Source organism: Xiphophorus maculatus, chromosome 20 (genome assembly GCF_002775205.1).
Source record: "Xiphophorus maculatus strain JP 163 A chromosome 20, X_maculatus-5.0-male, whole genome shotgun sequence".
Lineage (NCBI taxonomy): Eukaryota > Metazoa > Chordata > Actinopteri > Cyprinodontiformes > Poeciliidae > Xiphophorus > Xiphophorus maculatus.
Genome location: NC_036462.1, coordinates 14,322,493 through 14,340,342, shown reverse-complemented (window position 1 = coordinate 14,340,342; position 17,850 = coordinate 14,322,493). Strand labels below are relative to the sequence as shown.

Here is a 17,850-nt window from a genome sequence, read left to right as displayed (position 1 = left end):
CAAAGGCCACTCTTTTTCAGAAAAAAAAGATAAACATGCACAACTAAACATTGTTGCTGCAGTTATCAGTAAACACACACAGTCTGAGTATTTAAAAGCCTGAAAGAAATGTTCAGAGCAGCATTCTCTTTTATGGCTTCTTTCCTGCTGAACGCACTGAAAATGGCTGACATGCAAAACGGGTGACGAATCGGCTGCACAATTATGGGGAAATCTCAAAGCAATACAGTCTTATTCATCCATGAAACACGCAGCATTATATCACGGCTCCCTCTATCAGTCACAGCATCGGTTCTGCAGCATAAAAAACTAATTAATGGCTGGTTGCAGAAAGCCAGCATGCTCCAGGCAAACTGCACCTTATGTTTGGACGCTCAAATCACTCACTTTACACTAGGGCAACCCTCCAGCTACGCGTGGGAGACACACACTGTTACTGTAAGCTCACACAGGCAGAATTTCTGGATTTTATTATTTTTTTCTGAAAATATGTGGGTCCAGCTGGCTGGATGTGAAGCAGCAGTACAGCTAAAGCAGAGGTCGGGTTGATGATGTTTGGGTGTGCCGGGAGAACCCGGCATAACTGGAGCAGGCAAGAGAATGTTTTAAATGTTTTATAGCACTGATCTTAAATAAGTAACCAACAAACAAGTAATTGTTTGAATAATAAAAAGCACTCAAGCAGGGTAACAATAGAAAGAAACCCTCAGACAAACAAAAGAGAAGCGGAGTTCAACTTTATTAGTTTATTACTATGTTGACTGACTTAAGAAAGCCACATCTATTTAGAATGTTTTGTTTTTACCCTGCCATGCTATTGTTACGATTTTAATGTTCATTTAAAAGTATCTGGGAAGTGTAAAGCATAAACATCTCCACCTGGGTAACGGGTAAAACAGAATACTAACAGAGTAAATAACGCCTGGAGACTATTAGATACTGCTTTTTTATTGGTTAAATTGATGTAAACTGTTGTAAAACTGATGTATGCATTGTAAACTTTACCATTTTAATATTTACATAAGGCCTAAATATGAATTGTGTTTATGTCTACCAGAGCTCATGAAATTAACTTTCTTATTTTATATAAATGTTGTTCAGTCAATGTCCACTGGTCACATTATGTAGATTTTTTTATCAACATAATATGAAGGATTTATATTTTACAATCCAGTTGATATTTCGACTGTAAACACTTTATAAATTATCAGTAATGTAAAAAGGAAAAATGGACAGAGACTACTTAGCCTTTATACCAACCTATGATTTCAGTACACGCCATTCTGCAATCACCCAGCAGGAATCACATTCATACCAAATTGCTGATAGGTGAGCAACTTGGGGTTGACTGCATCGCCCAAGAGTAGGCTGACATGCATATTGACATGTGGTAAGGAAGGAAGGAAGGATTGAACCCACAACTTTCTGATTGCATGACACACTTTTATTGGAGCCACAGCCGCTCCAATAAGAAGCAGATATAATCCATCTGAGGAGGTTTTCATTCTGATGTAGTCACTGTTTTGCAGGACGCTGATCACTTTTAACTCCTATTTTGTTCTTTACCTTCTGTGCTATAACTGGAGAAACAGGGATGATAGTATTCTGGGCCATTTTTGCAACATTTTTTAGAAAAAATGGGCAAAAATAATCCAAGTTTCTGTTTGCATGTATCCATCATCATGCAGCAAAACTGATCAAACCCGGTGCTGATCTCAATTTTCTGTTATTACTATAAACTTTTGCCTTGATCACTTGTCAGAGCGTCTCTCTGCTCTGGGTGTTTGATGCTAACTCACTGACAGGAATTGCACTGTGCAGATACTGGTCACAGCTTCCTACCTCAGTTGTCTCTGTTCACCTCAGTGTCCAAAAGTCTTTTTGTATAAAACGGAGCAGCCAGGTGGCATCTCGTTGTTTGTCAGAGCAAGAGGACCGCAGAGACACCCCAGGGACCGCTCTCTGCCCGCCCTAATGAGCCCCATGTTGATCATAATGTCGCTCATTAGCACTCCTTCAGCTGCTAATGAGCCACATAACGGTGGCTCCGGCCCTGCCGACTCCGACCTGCCTGCTGATTCACACCATCAAATCCTAAACAGGTGTTCCTTAGAACCAAAGCCTCCCCTCTTATTGTGTGCACTCAGAGCCAGACTGCTTCCTTTTAATCCAGAAATCCAACCTTAACGCTCGCATCATCGTAGCATTCTTTTTTATTTAATCTGCTTGTCTCTGTCTGCTTCGCAGGGCAGAGGTGGTTCTCGGGAACATCATAAAGAAGAAAGGATGGAGGTACGAGGCACACCTTAATCAGCTCTGGTGTTTTTAAATTTCCGTCGCAGCCCACCAGCATATCTTGTTTCATCTCTTTTCTCTAACATAATAGGAGGTTGTGTAATGTGTGTGTTGTGATCCAGAACAGCAAGGTCTCAGTCCACAAAACACAAGATTAACACGGGCCGTGGCTCGAGTGTTCCTTCTCAATGAGGCTGAATAATGGATTAACGTCTTGTCGATCTGGGATTAGCATTTGTAGATTGTATGAGATCGAGGTCTACTCCCGCACACGTCAATGCAGCAAATAATAAAGTATGAACGCATTATTCTCCTATGTGTCTAAGCCATCTATTATAGTGTGTGCTGCAATATAAGACCTGTGCCTTGTGTGGGTTAAACACATTCCTCTTCTGTGTTAGTTATCATCTTTCTGTTCTGAGCAAGTTCGTGTGGCAGCTGTACTAACAGATGTGCTGTCATTCTCCATCTTTAGACGCTCCAGTCTGGTGATAACAACGAAGATCTTCTGGGGCGGAAAGTAAGTTTTTATCTGGATGCCGAGTGAAAAACTATCTCCCTGTGTAATTTCTCCTGACTCACCCAGTGCCGATGCCCCCTCCGGTAATGGGATCATGTGTCATCTGTTGTCAGGTTCTTTTCAGTAAAGCTGAAATCTCATATTTCACAAAGGATGAAATGATGTTCTGTCAGCACCAGGAGATTCTCACTGTATGATAACGTCAAGAAAAATGAGAAAGATCTACTTGGCTTTATTTAAAACATAAAGAAAATAATAGAATACCGAATCTTGATTCATTGCAGTTGCAGTAATATCTGAAAAATTTTGATTTGTTGAATGTCACAGAAAAGTATATTGATTTAAGTAAGTCAATTTAAAAAGGGAAACTCAAAGATATTTATTATACGCAGTGATATATTGAGTTTCTAAGAAAAATAGTGTGTTGCCTAATATTTTTAAGAAGTATTTCAAATACAGAATTGTTATATGATGGTCATGTTTAGATGTAAAAATTACTTAAAAGACTGCAGAGTACACAGGAGTTGTCTCTCTTTTGGAGACAACTTTTTAATATTATTCTAATTTATTGAGATGCACCTTCAGACTGAAAAGTTCTGAGTTCTCAGTGCACAGAATACTTCACATTTTTCTCCATTTTGCTCCATATGAGGTAACACAAGCTTAGCTAGCACATGTTCACTGGTTAATTATTTGGGCGTTCTGGTGATCGGCCTTCTAATCATCTCAGGAGTTGAACCGGTAGCTTTTTGGGTTAACCAGCAGGCAGCAAGCGGCAGAAAAGCTCAATAACTTTTAATAATCCAAAGTTTGCTTCTTGTGTTTTTACAGAGCTGAGACTGAAAGAGGTTTATCTCGAAAACATATTATAGAAGGTAAGCATCGTTGCAGCGTGTCATTGGATTAAAAATGATAAATAACTTCCTAATTAGCAGCTTCAGGTTGAGGGAATCAAAGCTGCATTTGGAACAATAACTGAGTTAAGCTGAGAATATCCTCCCTATTATTGCTCATGCACTTGAACATTGTAGATGTGGGAGCAGAGACTTACTGTAGGGTTTATTTTCAGGTTTAAAAGCTTCTTTAGAAAGACTGCAGCTAGACTACGTGGATGTGGTTTTCGCCAACAGACCCGACCCCAACACACCTATGGAAGGTAATTCTGTTTGTCTCGTTGGATTTATCACTTTATTTTGGGTTTTCTTTTCCGTTTTTTATATTATATATATATATATATGTATATATATATATGTATATATATACACACATATTAAAAAAAGCCTCCTGTTCGTCTCTATGACTACTGCAGTGCGAGGACTTGGATGTACAATCCTCCTGTAACTGAAACGTCTATTTTTAAACGCCTCCTGTGGTCCGGGTGCTTCCACCTCCACAGTCGGAATGATGATAGATGCTGATGCTGGAGACCTTTAAATGGCAGAGTTGCTAACTGTGTGTGGGCTCAGCTGGACGCCCAGTGTCCATCTGCTGCAGCGGTAACAGTTCCTCTTAGGGTTAAAGTTGAGCCTGAGGTCATCTTTCTGCCTTTGGCTTGAGGCTTCACTGCGTCTGGGATATTCTACTCTGTCTTATTTCTGAAAAATAGTTTCATTTTTAAAAATATTTATTTATTTTTGCTGCCCATCTGCCTTGTTACGACTTCTTCATATGGATAGCTTCAAGGTTACTCGTGAGTTTACGGTGGTTAAACCATCTGGTGTACTTTTATTTTGGCGGTAGCTGAGGGGGTAAACAGGGTGAAAAAGGAGGTTTAACGGCTCCTCTTTCACCTCAGAAAAACTTTCCTAAGCCAAGCAGCCACCAGATGATAAAAAGGGCCGATTTCTCAGAAGCAGGGCATCCGTAAATTTAATAGATGGATGCAGGATTACTGAGGGGTTGATGCAATCTTTTTTTTATTACACTCCTGCGCTTGTGCTCTTGTCTGGGAAGCCCGATCGTTATCTAACCCGTTTCATGTTTTGCTCTGCAGCCTCACACACAAAACAAACTGTCACCCCACCCAACGAAGAGACGGAAATTAGAGCCGGGCGAAGGGAGATTTCATTTGGCACCTGTCAGATCTGACTCCAAGTGGAAATTCCTACCTTTAAATAAAATATAGTAATGTAGAGATACAATACGTTGAGATAAATTTCTTTAATATTCACCATGCATATTAAAGGGAGGAAAAATAATCATCCCTGGCGTATTTTTAACCCTCCATGCTTAAAATACGTAAGCTTCCATCCCATGTGTCAGCCCACTTTGTGCACCATTAAAAATCTGAACTGGTGAACGTATGGCTGTCATCTCCTATTCATGTCACTTGGCTCCCGTTTCATGTTGCACGCTTCAAATTTAAAGCAAATCCTTGTAAATATTAACGTGAACGTCATTCAAGTCTTGCCTTGTTAAGAACAGATGTCACGCTCATCAGGATTCTCTGGCTTCTAATTAACATAATCACCTTCCCCACCTCCCTCCTGAATTGTCTGGGATATTTGGATTGCAAATGATAACAGACGTGTTTTTTCTGTACGATTAAAAGTCAAGGATGTTTATGTTGCATCGTGGAGCACAACATGGAGAGCTCATGGTGTTTTTGTACGTGTTTCTGCAGAAACTGTAAGAGCAATGACCCATGTGATAAACCAAGGCATGGCCATGTACTGGGGAACATCCCGCTGGAGCCCAATGGAAATAATGGTGAGAAGACAGAAAAACAGATCAACATGAAGGAGAATTAGGCATCATGTTATTTTCCTCATTTTATTACCTCAGTATGATTTGGTGTTTTTGTTGTTTTCCTTTAGGAGGCGTACTCTGTGGCGCGGCAGTTTAACCAGATTCCTCCTATATGCGAGCAGGCAGAGTACCACATGTTCCAGAGGGAGAAAGTGGAGGTGCAGCTGCCTGAGCTTTTCCATAAGATAGGTGAGCACTGACGCATTTCTTGCTCTAGATGAAGTATTGATTTTTTGCTATGGTAAATTGGGTGCATGTGCATATTGAACACATGCAGTTGTTTCCATTATCTTCCACTCAGTTCAGCCTGAGCAGATACGAGGCTCGTAGTAGAACAGGTTCCAAGATGTAATGTAAGAATAATTACAGCTGGTTTCAGTTTTTATTCTGAAACCAAATTGCAACTGTTTTAAGTCTTAAACTAAAATAATAAATTAAAAATCATGTTGATCACACAATTTTGAAAAACAGCTTAGCCCTTCTGGTGATCCATTTATGTATCGTACTGTGGTAAATTTGTTATGAAATGATGCTGGGAGGTTATTTCCCCCCCCTTCTCCCTGAAGCAAAAGCCAATAGTGTGATGCATTTATGCATCTGACTGACAGAATGCAGTGAAAGGCTGGGGAAGGGGGAGATCTGTTAATCTTTATGTTCAAAATAATAAAGATGCAGTTTTAGAGTCCTAGACAGTTTTATAAAAGATCTCTGCAAAGGGATAAATCACACAGTGCATGGAAAGTGCAAAATTTCTCATTTTCTTTTACAGGAATTACACTATATGTATATAGTGGCACAAACATTTACCCCTCCCTCTCTCAAAAATCTGGTAGCAAATCACAAACCTTTATGTCTCAAATGATTCAGCACAGTGTCACAAGGGAGAGTAACGTTCTAATGACCTTCCAACACTGAAGAGATTCTGCTGACAATCTGTGGAGAGGAAGATGATGGCCAACTGCAGCATTACCATTTGGATGTTGGATGGAGGCGAAAGCAGGATGAGCTGTGTGTAGACAACAAAGCAACATTGTCCACCTCCCCATTAAACAAAGAAAACACCCGACCCTAGAAAAAGTTAAAAAAAACAAATTGAAATCAGATTTTTTTTTAAATATTACTGTACCTTGAGACTCTCTCATGCCAACACACATTACTGAGATGCAAGTTTAAAGTTCAGCTACTGCAGAGGTGCCAAATTTATTTTAATTTCAGGCCACAGCAAGATTCTAAAGGTTCTCAAAGTACCAGTTGTGGTGGAATGTGTTGGTAAAACTACCCATAAAAGAATGTTGCAATTTTTCTGATTTGTACTTTGTAAAGTACAAATTTTAACATCTTTTCACATTGATGGAATTTGTTCCTATACAAATGAGAACTGATGATGATGATGATGATGGTAATCTGCTTCTGTTTTAGGTGTGGGCGCCATGACATGGTCTCCGCTGGCCTGTGGGATCATCTCAGGGAAATACGACGGCAGGGTGCCTCCGTACTCTCGGGCGTCTCTGAAGGTAGACCCAGCACCTCTCCGCTGCCCACCGACCTCTCCGTCCATCTGTGCCCACTCTCACTGCTCTGTGTCGCCTCTCCCCCACTGGTTGCAGCTCGTTTGTTTCATTGTGTCTCTGTCTCTTTCAGGTTCTGTAGCTCTGCATACTGTGTACCTGTGTGTGTTTTCAGTGCCGTATTCACGCCATGCACCTCTACGACGCCGTTTGTCAGCAAGCCGACTTCGGCCCAGTACATTTAAATGCACACAATATATATGACATGTTCACATAGAAAATAGCTTTAATCTGACACTAACAACACCTGAATGAGTAAATTTTTTAAAACAAAAGACGCGTTTTTCTCTAACGTTTATTTTAAATAGTTTTTATGAAGGGAGAAGTCAGGATTTATTTCCATCAGTGAAATGAGCATTCAGGAAAAACTGTTCATACTAACCCCTGATCTTTCACACTGTTGTGTCCCTCTGTGGTGAAGTGGCATGTTTTGTGTGTGTGGATTGTGTAGCACACAGTGGTTCATGAAGCAGACCCTTTGTGTTGGTGTTGTGCAGTTCCTGCTTCTTGTTTGGCTCAGTGTTGCCTGTAGATGTTGTGTGTCTCTGGCTCTTAAGCTGTGTGAAAAGTAGCATCCCTGGTTGAGACGTTTTGTACCTCAGCTAAGTGCAGCTGTTTCATACTGTTAGTACAGTAATCAGGACAGGATTTCCATAACTTTGTGATGATTAAAAAAACAAAACAAACAGAACTTGAGCAGGAGCAGCTTTGTTTCCCCCGGCTGAGGCTCTGACAGCTGAAGACAGAGTCACGTGTTTAAAAACGGGCCCTGCTGACACGACGATGTGAGCAGGGCTGTGTTTTTGAGCAGGTGTGCTATGTTTTCAACAGGGCTACCAGTGGTTGAAGGACAAGATCTTGAGTGAGGAGGGCCGGCGTCAGCAGGCGAAGTTGAAAGAGCTGCAGGCAATCGCGGAGCGGCTGGGCTGCACACTGCCCCAACTCGCAATCGGTACGCAGATACACTCTGCCGCTCTCTCTCTTTCTGTCTGTCTGTCCGTCCCTCTGCCTCGGACTGGCCCGGGGTCAGCGGCGCTCTCGCAGCTGTCTGAGTTCTCTGTTGTGTTGTCACGTGTGTGTCTGTCTTGGTGTGAAAGACTCGCAGCGTAGGATCTTGAATGTGCGGGACGTAAACACACAGTAAACATGCCTCTGACTCATTCCTTTAATAAGACCCGGAGACGTTGTGAATGTCGACACATGGCATGCAAACACATGGAGTAATCCGAGGTTGTCTCATGCATTTAACAGCTTCAAGTCTCTGCATCAAAACAGGATCCCTGAAATTAATCTGCAGGTGACAGGTATCTAGTCACTGCTGGCAGCAGAGCCAGAAACCCCACCGTCAAATGTTGGCTATGAGGTGAATAAATCCAAGACTCAGTCTGCAATCTCAGATTAGATCGCTGCAGTTTCTTCACCCTCACTGTAAAATACTGTCATAAATCAAGTTTCACGCCCCATTAGTCGACAGCCAATTCCCATAACGCCTTTCTGGGCTTCTGAAGGCAGCACAGCAGATTTATGCGTACTGTGGAGTCCTTTTCACTCCAGCGTTGAATTAAAACGGTGATTGATATCATTCTGCCTTTACTGTAGCTTGAGGCTGTGTTGGCAAAGCAGGTGTTAAATTCAGGATTTAGAGAGTGAATGTGACAAGTGAATGAAGTTAAGCTAAGTTGTTGGTCTTTTCCCTGCCGCCAGGCATCGTGTACTCGTGACAAATCCAGAGGAAAAAGCTTCAACTGTTCCCGTTTTCTGGGTTGTATTTTCAGTTTGGCGGAAGAATTGTGTTGAATCGTAATCCCACTATTTTTACAGCAACATTTTGCCTCCCTTTGTGCTGTAATCTGCTTACAACTCCTGAATTGCAGAAGCATTTAGTTGTATTGCATAATACAGCTACCAATTATAATAACGCACCATGCAGGAGTGTGGTGTTTTTGTGTCGATTTGTTCAGAATAATTGCACATTGTCAGGTTTTCTGCTTGTTCTCAGCAGAGTTCACTGATGAAATCCTAAAAAAATGCTTTGCACAACCTTATTTTTAGATAGGTTTGCAGTTTTTCTTTTTTGCTAAAGCATAAATTTAGCTGTTTCTTTAAAGCAGACACACAACCTTAGACACGGATGAAAAAAGCAACTATATAAAAAGAGAAGATCTAGTTATACTCCAGGTAAATCTCCTGTGTAATGTTTAGCGTTGTGTTAATGTTTTTGGGTACAGCATCCAACTTTAAAGACCCACAAATCACACAAACTGTCATAAATACTCATTTAAAGACGCACACCATAAATTCTAGCTTAGCAAATATGACCGTCTTCATGCCACATTGCACCACCACATAAAGAAAATACATCTGCCAAATTGAAATGTTCTCTGCAGAGTCTTAAAGATGTGTGATAATTCCCAGACTGATTTGAGCTCTTTCTACATTTAAAAAGTTAAATGTGCGATTGTTATGGTTCATTGTTTTAATGGCAACATATCTGGGTCCTGGAGGAGCCTGGTAGCAGTAGCTAATCCACAATATGTGGCCTGAGTTAATGTGACTTGGGCTGTTGAAAATTAGACAGAACCGTGGCCTTGCTAGCCTATTGCCAAGGCTGCAACCTCATCATGCCCAATATTAGGCTGGCAGCACTTTTATTAAGGTAATGAAACTCTCTTGGCCCCTTGGCGAGGACAAGCAGGAGGCAGAGAAGAGGGAAGGAAAAGTTGTTCGCCTTATGACAGTACAGTAATTTTACTGTATTTGCAGTACAAATAATTAAAAGCAAATCCTGGCCAAAGCCTCTGTGTGATGAACTCGCAGTGATCAGCAAATGTTTTATGAATGATTTGCTCTCACATCAACATGTCCTGAGAATCATGCAGAGTGCTGCGCTGGTTCAATACTGAAACTGATTGTGGAGATGCAGAAACTTCACAAACGTATGTAGGCAAGTTTTGCAGATTAATAAGTGCAGATGTGATATTTTAAGATAGCAGGTTAAAACAGCTTGATTATTTATTCAATCAGAACCATGCTTTTCCCAGGTTTGTGTAATTTATTTAGTGTTATTGAGACACAGCAACACCTCTGTGTCATTCGCTACACAACACACGTATCCAAGTTGCTCTGAGTGACTCTGCAGGACAGAGAACCGAGGTATGAGATTTATGTACAATCAAGCAAAATGAAGAAAGTTAATATACATCTATTTAAAACTGTGTGTGATGTAATGTTTTACCTGGTTTTGCTGTAGATCAATTATAGATTCACTTTGTGAAATGGTGTCATGTTGTGCAGCATATGTTTGTGTGTGTGAGTCATGGATGTGGCCCGGCGTGTGTGTGTGGTGGTGGGGACGTCATCAGTGTTTGCTGATCTCCTGCAGCGTGGTGCCTACGGAACGAGGGGGTGAGCTCTGTCCTTTTAGGGGCGTCCAACACCGACCAGCTGATGGAGAACATAGGAGCGATCCAGGTGAGGCCGCTGAACCTTCTTCTTTGTTTTTCCTTCTTTGCTGTTGCTGCAGAGCACATTAAAAGTTTTCCCTTTTCAAAAGAATGGGACGGAGGCCATCTAATCGGATTCATATTCGTGCCTTCCAGCGGGAAGCGGCAGTTCTTCCGCTCCCGAGTGCAGCTTGTCCTCCTGGGCAGCTCACCGCTGCACGCTCTCTTGCTTTACTGTACCACGTTAATAAGGTCAGCCCAGTATCATTTGCCGAGGGGATTGGAGACGAGCTCACGGCCACTTCTTTCTCTGCTGATAAGGCTTGCTCTTTTAATGGGGTTCGCATACTGGTGGGGCTTTGGGTGCTCACTTCACATTATTCCTGGCCCACAGTGAAGAGCATCCCCCCCACCGTCTCCTCCAGTTTGATGCTTTGCCTTCACTCCTGACTGTGTTTACGCTTGTGCACACTAAATCCACTCCCACTGTGTACATTTGATATTTCGGCTTCAAAATGTTACTCTCACATTTCCCGAGGCGTTTGTAGTTTTCTTCTTGCCAGACCTTTTTATCCCAAACCTAGAATTAGAACACAGTCTCACATGTAAATTAGTTTTTCTTTAAGAAGTCCAGAGAAATATATCTTCCATTTAATTTCTACATTTCCAATGTATTATGTTCATAATATTGAGTAGGGCTGCAACTAACAATTATTTTAGTAATTATCACTTACGCCAACGATTAATCGGATAAGAACACTGGCCTATTCTGCCATCTATGACAGACCTGGACTTTATTCAGTTCGCTAATCATAAGAGATTTCTGTATCTGGCTGGTTACAGCTGTTTCTAATGGCTACTTATGGCGCAAAGAAATGTTTTGAATCTCAATTTGGTCGGATGTGCCTGGAAAACCTCTAATATTCTGCATAATGATCTTATATCTTCCTATATGCTACCGTTTAAAGAGGAATCTGCCAAATCAGTATTGACAGGTCAGAAATCTGACATAAAACTCTGTAAATGTTTTACAGCACAAATAATAAGCAGATCAGGTAAAATAAGATGCTTTTTTTCTCCGTTTACGTAACTGTGGCTATGAATTCAACGTCATGTTTGTGTGTGTTCACAGGTTCTTCCAAAGTTGTCGTCGTCCATCACACACGAGGTGGACAGCATCCTGGGGAACAAGCCGTACAGTAAAAAGGACTACCGCTCCTAACGGGCCCGACGGCCCCGCCCGGCAGGGCTGCACCCGGCCTGCAGCCGCAGCGCCCCACCTTTGCCTGATCCTCTGTTTGCTTGAGCTTTTACTGAGTGAGACCCTGGCGCATGAGTCTGGCCTCACCAAGGCCACGCAGGGCACCTCATTTAGAGTTACAGAGATAAGAAAAAGTGGGAATAAATCGAGTCACCTTTACGGGACGGGAATAACAGAGAAAAACAGAACAGTAAGAGAGGTTAGGGATATGCGCTCATAAGTAAATCAGTTATACATCCTATTCAGCTGAACGTACTTTAAAATCATAGAGAAAATTAAGGAAAAACATCTTTTTTTAAAGAAAAGTAAATAAGCACATGCTTGCTTGGCAGCCAGATTTTTTTTTTTTATCTTTTTCTAAAACTGAATGCAACTAAAAAAATATATATAAAGTTGATACTGTACGAATATACGGGAATTGCTGTTGCACATGTACCATAGCCATGCATTTGTTCCTGAGACGTTCTGTTTACAAACACGTGTGTACTGTAAAAGTCCGTCAAAGTTTCTCTGTAGGAACGTTTGTGTTGTCGACGTCAGCAGCCCCCTCGAGGGCTTCAACAATCAGCACTTTAGTACTGTCAGTAATGCTGTTGGGGGGGGGGGGTCGATTTAAAGAAGAGAGAGCATGAGTATTAGCAGTTTTATGTCACAATCATTGCACTATAGATTCGCGTCGCCTCTCCTCTTCCTCCGTTTTCCCACTGACAGTACGCTCGTTCAACCTGACGCATCGAAGCTCCTGCTCTCCAACAGGAGCTGCACTCGTCTGCATCACTGTGTCCCCGCGCCCCCTTCCCTACCCCCCCTCAGACCCGCCCCTGTCTTAGAGGCTGCACAGGGAGCGATCACGTCCCACCAAAACCTGTCTTTGGTCAAGTTTTGTTCAAGTATTTGCCTTATTTCCAGTTGCATCGTACTGTGCTTCGGGCTTCAGCATAGGTAGGCGGCCCTCCGCTTTGGCTGGCTGCCCACCCTCACCCACTGTGTCCACAGCTAAGGCTCGACTGGTGGGAGTGGGAGGAAGGAGGCACGTGTCCAGTTAATCAGTGGGCGGCAGCAGCTCAGGGAACGAAGAAGGTGGTTTCATGTGTGCGTTGGTGTGCGTTTGGGAGGTTGTAACAAATAGTCTTTAGTGTTTATTTCATTGGTTTTTTTTGGGTTTTCTTTTTAGCATGGCTCGAGCCAAAGATCTTCTTCATCTCTTTTTAGCTGACACACTTTCACTTCCTGCAAGGTTTTTGAGTCATCTTTAAGCATGTGCTGTCCGGCTTGGTATACCTATTTATGGGATGGACTCTACTTCATATTTATCTTTACCTGACCAAACTCTTAAAGTGGTTATCAATACGCCCTTCATATGCAGAATGCGTAAAGTAGTGCGGCTCGGTGCTTTTGGGTCGGTAAGGTTCGGTTAAAGCAGCAGACAACCCGATCACACAGACTCAGTGCAGATGTCATCGCTGTTTGTCCTTTGGGTGCTCTCTTACCACGACTGAAGCACAAGCAGATCGCATGTGACACTTCTGCCAACGGGAGAAACAAGATGACGCTTCTCAGCTTAGAAAATCGTGTACATAAATCTTTGCAGCTCATAAACTGTTAACAGAAAACTACAAAAAAAAAAAAACAACAAACAGTGCAGATAAAAAAAAAACTTTCACATTAGCGATAATCATAGAGATGTTAGAGCTTCTCAGCTGCAATTGAGGGGATAATCAGAGTGGATGAGATGTAACTTTCTTTTCTTTGAGTGTTTAATAAACTGATTTAAGGTGTGTGTGTGGGGGTGGGTGTGTGTAGCAGCAGGGGACAAATAATCCAACCCTGCTCTTTAGCCTGCTGTAATAATTGATCCACGTTTTAGTCCAATTTGTCGTATCTTCTGTCTGAGTAACTAAAACAGGCGAAAGCCCACGCTGTTTTCTCTGGAAAAAAAAAGAATATTAAGTAGATTTGTCTGTGGAGTTCCTGTGTCTTGATGTTTTCATCTGCAGGGAGCGGAGAAAAAGTCTGAGACTTTAAAAGGGACAATGTGACATTTCAGGAAATTAAAGAAAAAAAAAAAACATTTATTTTCTTTCTTGCTGAAAAGTGAGACTGACGCCACTTTAATATTTTCTGCTAAACTTGACCATCAGCTTAGCCCAGCATAAAGACTGGATCCCAGGAGAGAAAAGCTGGTTTATCTCTGTCTTACAGAAGCAAAAATGTACCTGCCAGGATCATTAAAGCTCCTTAATTAACGCATCAGTCTGTTTCATCCACAGAATAAAAGAGCGCTAAAAACCTGAAGTCTGAGTCTATTGTTCAAGATAAATGTAATATTATACAAGGTTGGGTTGTGTAATAAAATGTAAAAATATTATCCTTTTTACAGGGTTCTACTCTCAGAAACTAAGGTACATTAAAATAAGTCGATCTGCAAAACCTCAGATCTTGTCCAAGGGGTGTCGATATTTTCTGCGTTTATTCTCAGACCAGAGTTTAAGGAGGTGAGCGTGTTCTCAATGTAGCTTCCTGCTGAGACAGAGAAATAAAATATTACCAGATGTTTGATCAGAAGTCATCAAGTTGCCCAAACGGAGATCAGAATCAGAATCCAAAGTTCACACATAGTTAAATAAAATTAGATTATAGGCACGACTTAATAAAGTTTTACTGTACAAATATGCAGAGGGATGAATTGATTTCAGCCATTTAACACACCGGATCTGATCAAAACCAAACTATAAAACGGGAAACTCGCAGCTTAATGTGAGGCTGAGGACTGTAAGGACGGCCTATGGCGTTTACAGTTCTCAGAACAAACCAGTAGAAACTAAAGGGCTTATGCAGATAATTCTTGCAGTTCTGATGGTTTACTTCAATGGAGCCAACTAACCTCTAGGTGTGCAACTCTAGTAAGAAATAAATAATGGGAGTGTTGAGTTTGTACATTTTCCTCAAGCAAGCAAACTCCTGGTGGTCACTGGTCTGGTTTGCACTTTTTTGAGCAGAGTCAGTAAGAAGAAAATATTATTTTGCCTCAGGACTCCCTGATTCTTTGTAACACAGCTTTTGTTTTTGGCATTGAGTTAAGAGTGAAAACCCAAATTTCAGATTCATTTTCTGATCTTATTTATGGAAGGAACCACATTGATGCACTCATCAAATCCTCTCCTCTGTAGGGAGTAAATGAGCATTAATTTAACTTCTCTAGTTAATCTAATCCAGTAGTATCCTCAGTTTAGCATCATTTACAGAGACTGGAGGTCATAGTGGTGTCCATCTTCTTTTGCCAAGAACTAAAATAAACATGTTTCAGTAATTGTTTGTTTTCCTTTGAACTGCAAAGCTGTGCATCTTAATGGCCCATCGCTGTTACTCCTAACTGGACATTGTCGGAATAACGTCATGTTTGGTGCGTGTGTGTGTGTGTGTGTGGTACCCTCATCTGTGCAGGGAAAATTAATGCTTTAAGTGTTCCTAGTTTGATCATGTTTCCTGTTCTGAGAGTTTGTAAAAGATCCACGAATGGACGGAGCTTAGGTCAAACAGAGAATATATTTTTTATGTTTTAGCCTTTAATGCCATAGAGAAAGTTATAAGAGCTGTTGATTTTATTTTCCATCATGCTGCATTATGCTGTCAGTATTTTATGGAGATAAAAAAAAAAAAAAACACTGACCAAAACAAAGAATTTGTGTTGCGTGGGCATTTTGAGGAATGCTCTAGTGCAGCATTGTACTGAATTCACTCTGAAGACGACGCGGAGGGAGCCTGGTACCTTCTGTACATACTCTGACCTTTGTGTACATACTTCTGGTTGTGATCACCTCTGCCTTTTTCTCTTTTTATTTAGAGTTTTTCTTTTTCGCAGGCGTTGCTATCTGCACTGTGCTTGAATCTGAAACTTAGACAGGATGTACAGCTTTGATCTTTAAATGAAGTAATGATAAAAGATAAGAATGGTAAACCAACCCTGAGTGTGCGTCTTTATTTCTCACCTTGTTCAGCTGTAAAAGCAACCATATAAAATATAAATACAAAACCATTTATACACAAAATCTATTAAAATAACAAAGAGCAAAGTTTGTCAAATTTGCACACGAATGTTGCTTCATTTAATGTCAGTTGAATAGAAAGAACTCAGACATCCAACATTTAGTGAACTGGAGTATCGCATTACTTGACTGAGGTATGCACAGGGCCATATTAGTATTCATATTTAACATTTCCACATTTTGTCAGATTACAACCACAAGTTTCAATATACTGCAACTCTAAATAAATTGCAGTGCAGCAAGTTGCTTTTAGAAGTAATCTAATAAATTGAGTCAATTACTGGACAGCATCTAATAAATATAGAAATTTATTACGAGTATCATGAGAGAAGGAGGAACACAGCAGACAGGTCAGCAGTGTATTTCTGGAGAGGATTAGTCACTGGTAGACTGTTGCAGTTAATGGAGCCCAGATGTAGAAATCCCACTGATGCTGGTCGGTGCATTTTCCACATAAACAAAAAATGGTATTTGAAGCATATCTCTGCCATCTAGTGGTCTGAGTTAATCCCAGTTATACATATTTCTTTTCCTAATTTGCTGATTAATTACCAACATTTGAATTTGTTAAATTTCCCCCTTTAGACGAGAAATGTTATTTTAAATTCAGCATCTGTAAAATGCCAATACTACACTTGCATTTTCATATGCTGAGTTAATTCAAGCATTAAGGACTTAGTTGTACGGAGATATTTCATTGTAAAAGATCAAGAGCTTCAAATCTGATAAGGATTGACCAAAGCTAAACTGACAGCAAGAAGAGCATCAGTAAGAAGATGCCATTGTTACTCTGGATGACTTATAATGTTGCATGAATGTGACCCATGATAGTGTGTATGCAGGTTCACCTTCAAACAAGACCAGTTTTGATCAAAGCATATTCATGTGTTAGGATGGCCTAGTCAAACTCCAGATCTAAAAGCATTTTCGAAACTCAGTACTTGTAAACTGATCTTCATAGATGTTCTCCCTCCAATCCATCAGGGTCTGTGTCTCTATGTGCAAAGCTGACTTGCAGCTGCAACTGCAGCAAAACGTGTTTCAATTACTGCTGAACTTTAATATTGTAACACAGTTAGAGTGTTAATTCAGGCTGAATCCAAATGAACACTGTATTGTATTGATCTATAGCATAAATCTCAAGCTTGTGGTTCTAAAGTGACAGAATGTGGAAAAAGTCTGGGGTGTTTAAATACGGCTGTTTTACTAACAACACTGACTTCTGGGAAGGTTGATATACAGTACCTGTGACAACTTGTGTTAAAAGACATCACTGGAAGCCCACTGAAGGCAACAATGTCCTGACGCTGCACTCTGCTTGTGGAAATTTTGTCACCGTTATTCCACAGACCCAGGATACAACCTTGTTTTCAGCTGCACTTCTCTTCAGAGAGTCTCTATGGCTGCTGCTGCTGCTGCGTCTTGTCAGACTTTTTTATTTCATCGTCCGTCTGTCCCAGTTTCAGTTTTCCAGCTCCGTGGAGCTGTTATAATGAGTTGTGCTGCGAGTCCGCTCTGCTGCTTCCATAGCTGTAGAGTGGGGGTCCACCTGAGTGTGTGGTGAAGGGCACAAAAACAGAACTGTGAGTCCAGCACTCGCTTCTGATCAAAACAAAAGAAACCGCAGCAACTTTAGGTGCAGTGTCTGCACTTCTGCCCCACGCAGATGGAACCTGAACACTGTCAGCACCTAACTCTGCTCATCTACTCTGATTTCATCAAGTCAGCAGGGATACATCCTTTGGTTCTGACTCGCCTGCTGTCTGCCTAGAGTGTGAGTGTTGGTCAGTGCTGTACCTTCCTGACAGGAGAGTCCGATCCAGCTGTGAGCACACAGACAGCGGCCGTTGAATCGGTCGCACTGCGCCCCGTTCTTACACTCGCAGGTCTCTGCGCAGTCTGGCCCATAATGATCGCCTCTGCAGTCTGAAACAGAACCCACATGGGAACCAGATCGGTGCAGGGAAAG

The 17,850-nt window shown here is 41.4% G+C and overlaps 2 protein-coding genes across 6 annotated transcripts in view; one reads left to right on the top strand and one right to left on the bottom strand.

Annotated features, from left to right (window-relative positions):
- The window catches only part of LOC102227926 (voltage-gated potassium channel subunit beta-2), a 94,899-nt gene extending 79,102 nt beyond the window's left edge, over nucleotides 1-15,797 (top strand). For all 5 annotated transcript variants that reach the window (XM_005796953.2, XM_005796952.2, XM_023324696.1 and 2 more), the window contains 10 exons: nucleotides 2,248-2,292; nucleotides 2,771-2,815; nucleotides 3,647-3,690; nucleotides 3,885-3,971; nucleotides 5,439-5,524; nucleotides 5,632-5,752; nucleotides 6,983-7,077; nucleotides 7,963-8,083; nucleotides 10,514-10,602; nucleotides 11,707-15,797. In XM_005796953.2, the coding sequence (XP_005797010.1) occupies nucleotides 2,248-2,292; nucleotides 2,771-2,815; nucleotides 3,647-3,690; nucleotides 3,885-3,971; nucleotides 5,439-5,524; nucleotides 5,632-5,752; nucleotides 6,983-7,077; nucleotides 7,963-8,083; nucleotides 10,514-10,602; nucleotides 11,707-11,796 (823 nt within the window). In that variant the 3' untranslated portion in view covers nucleotides 11,797-15,797. The remainder of the gene's footprint in view (nucleotides 1-2,247; nucleotides 2,293-2,770; nucleotides 2,816-3,646; nucleotides 3,691-3,884; nucleotides 3,972-5,438; nucleotides 5,525-5,631; nucleotides 5,753-6,982; nucleotides 7,078-7,962; nucleotides 8,084-10,513; nucleotides 10,603-11,706) is intronic.
- Nucleotide 15,798: 1 nt separating this feature from the next.
- Nucleotides 15,799-17,850, bottom strand: part of megf6 (multiple EGF like domains 6) — a 64,479-nt gene continuing 62,427 nt past the window's right edge. The window contains exons 37-38 of the mRNA XM_014475938.2: nucleotides 17,679-17,807; nucleotides 15,799-17,430 (exon numbers count right to left, since the gene is read on the bottom strand). Of these exons, the coding sequence (XP_014331424.1) occupies nucleotides 17,369-17,430; nucleotides 17,679-17,807 (191 nt within the window). The 3' untranslated portion in view covers nucleotides 15,799-17,368. The remainder of the gene's footprint in view (nucleotides 17,431-17,678; nucleotides 17,808-17,850) is intronic.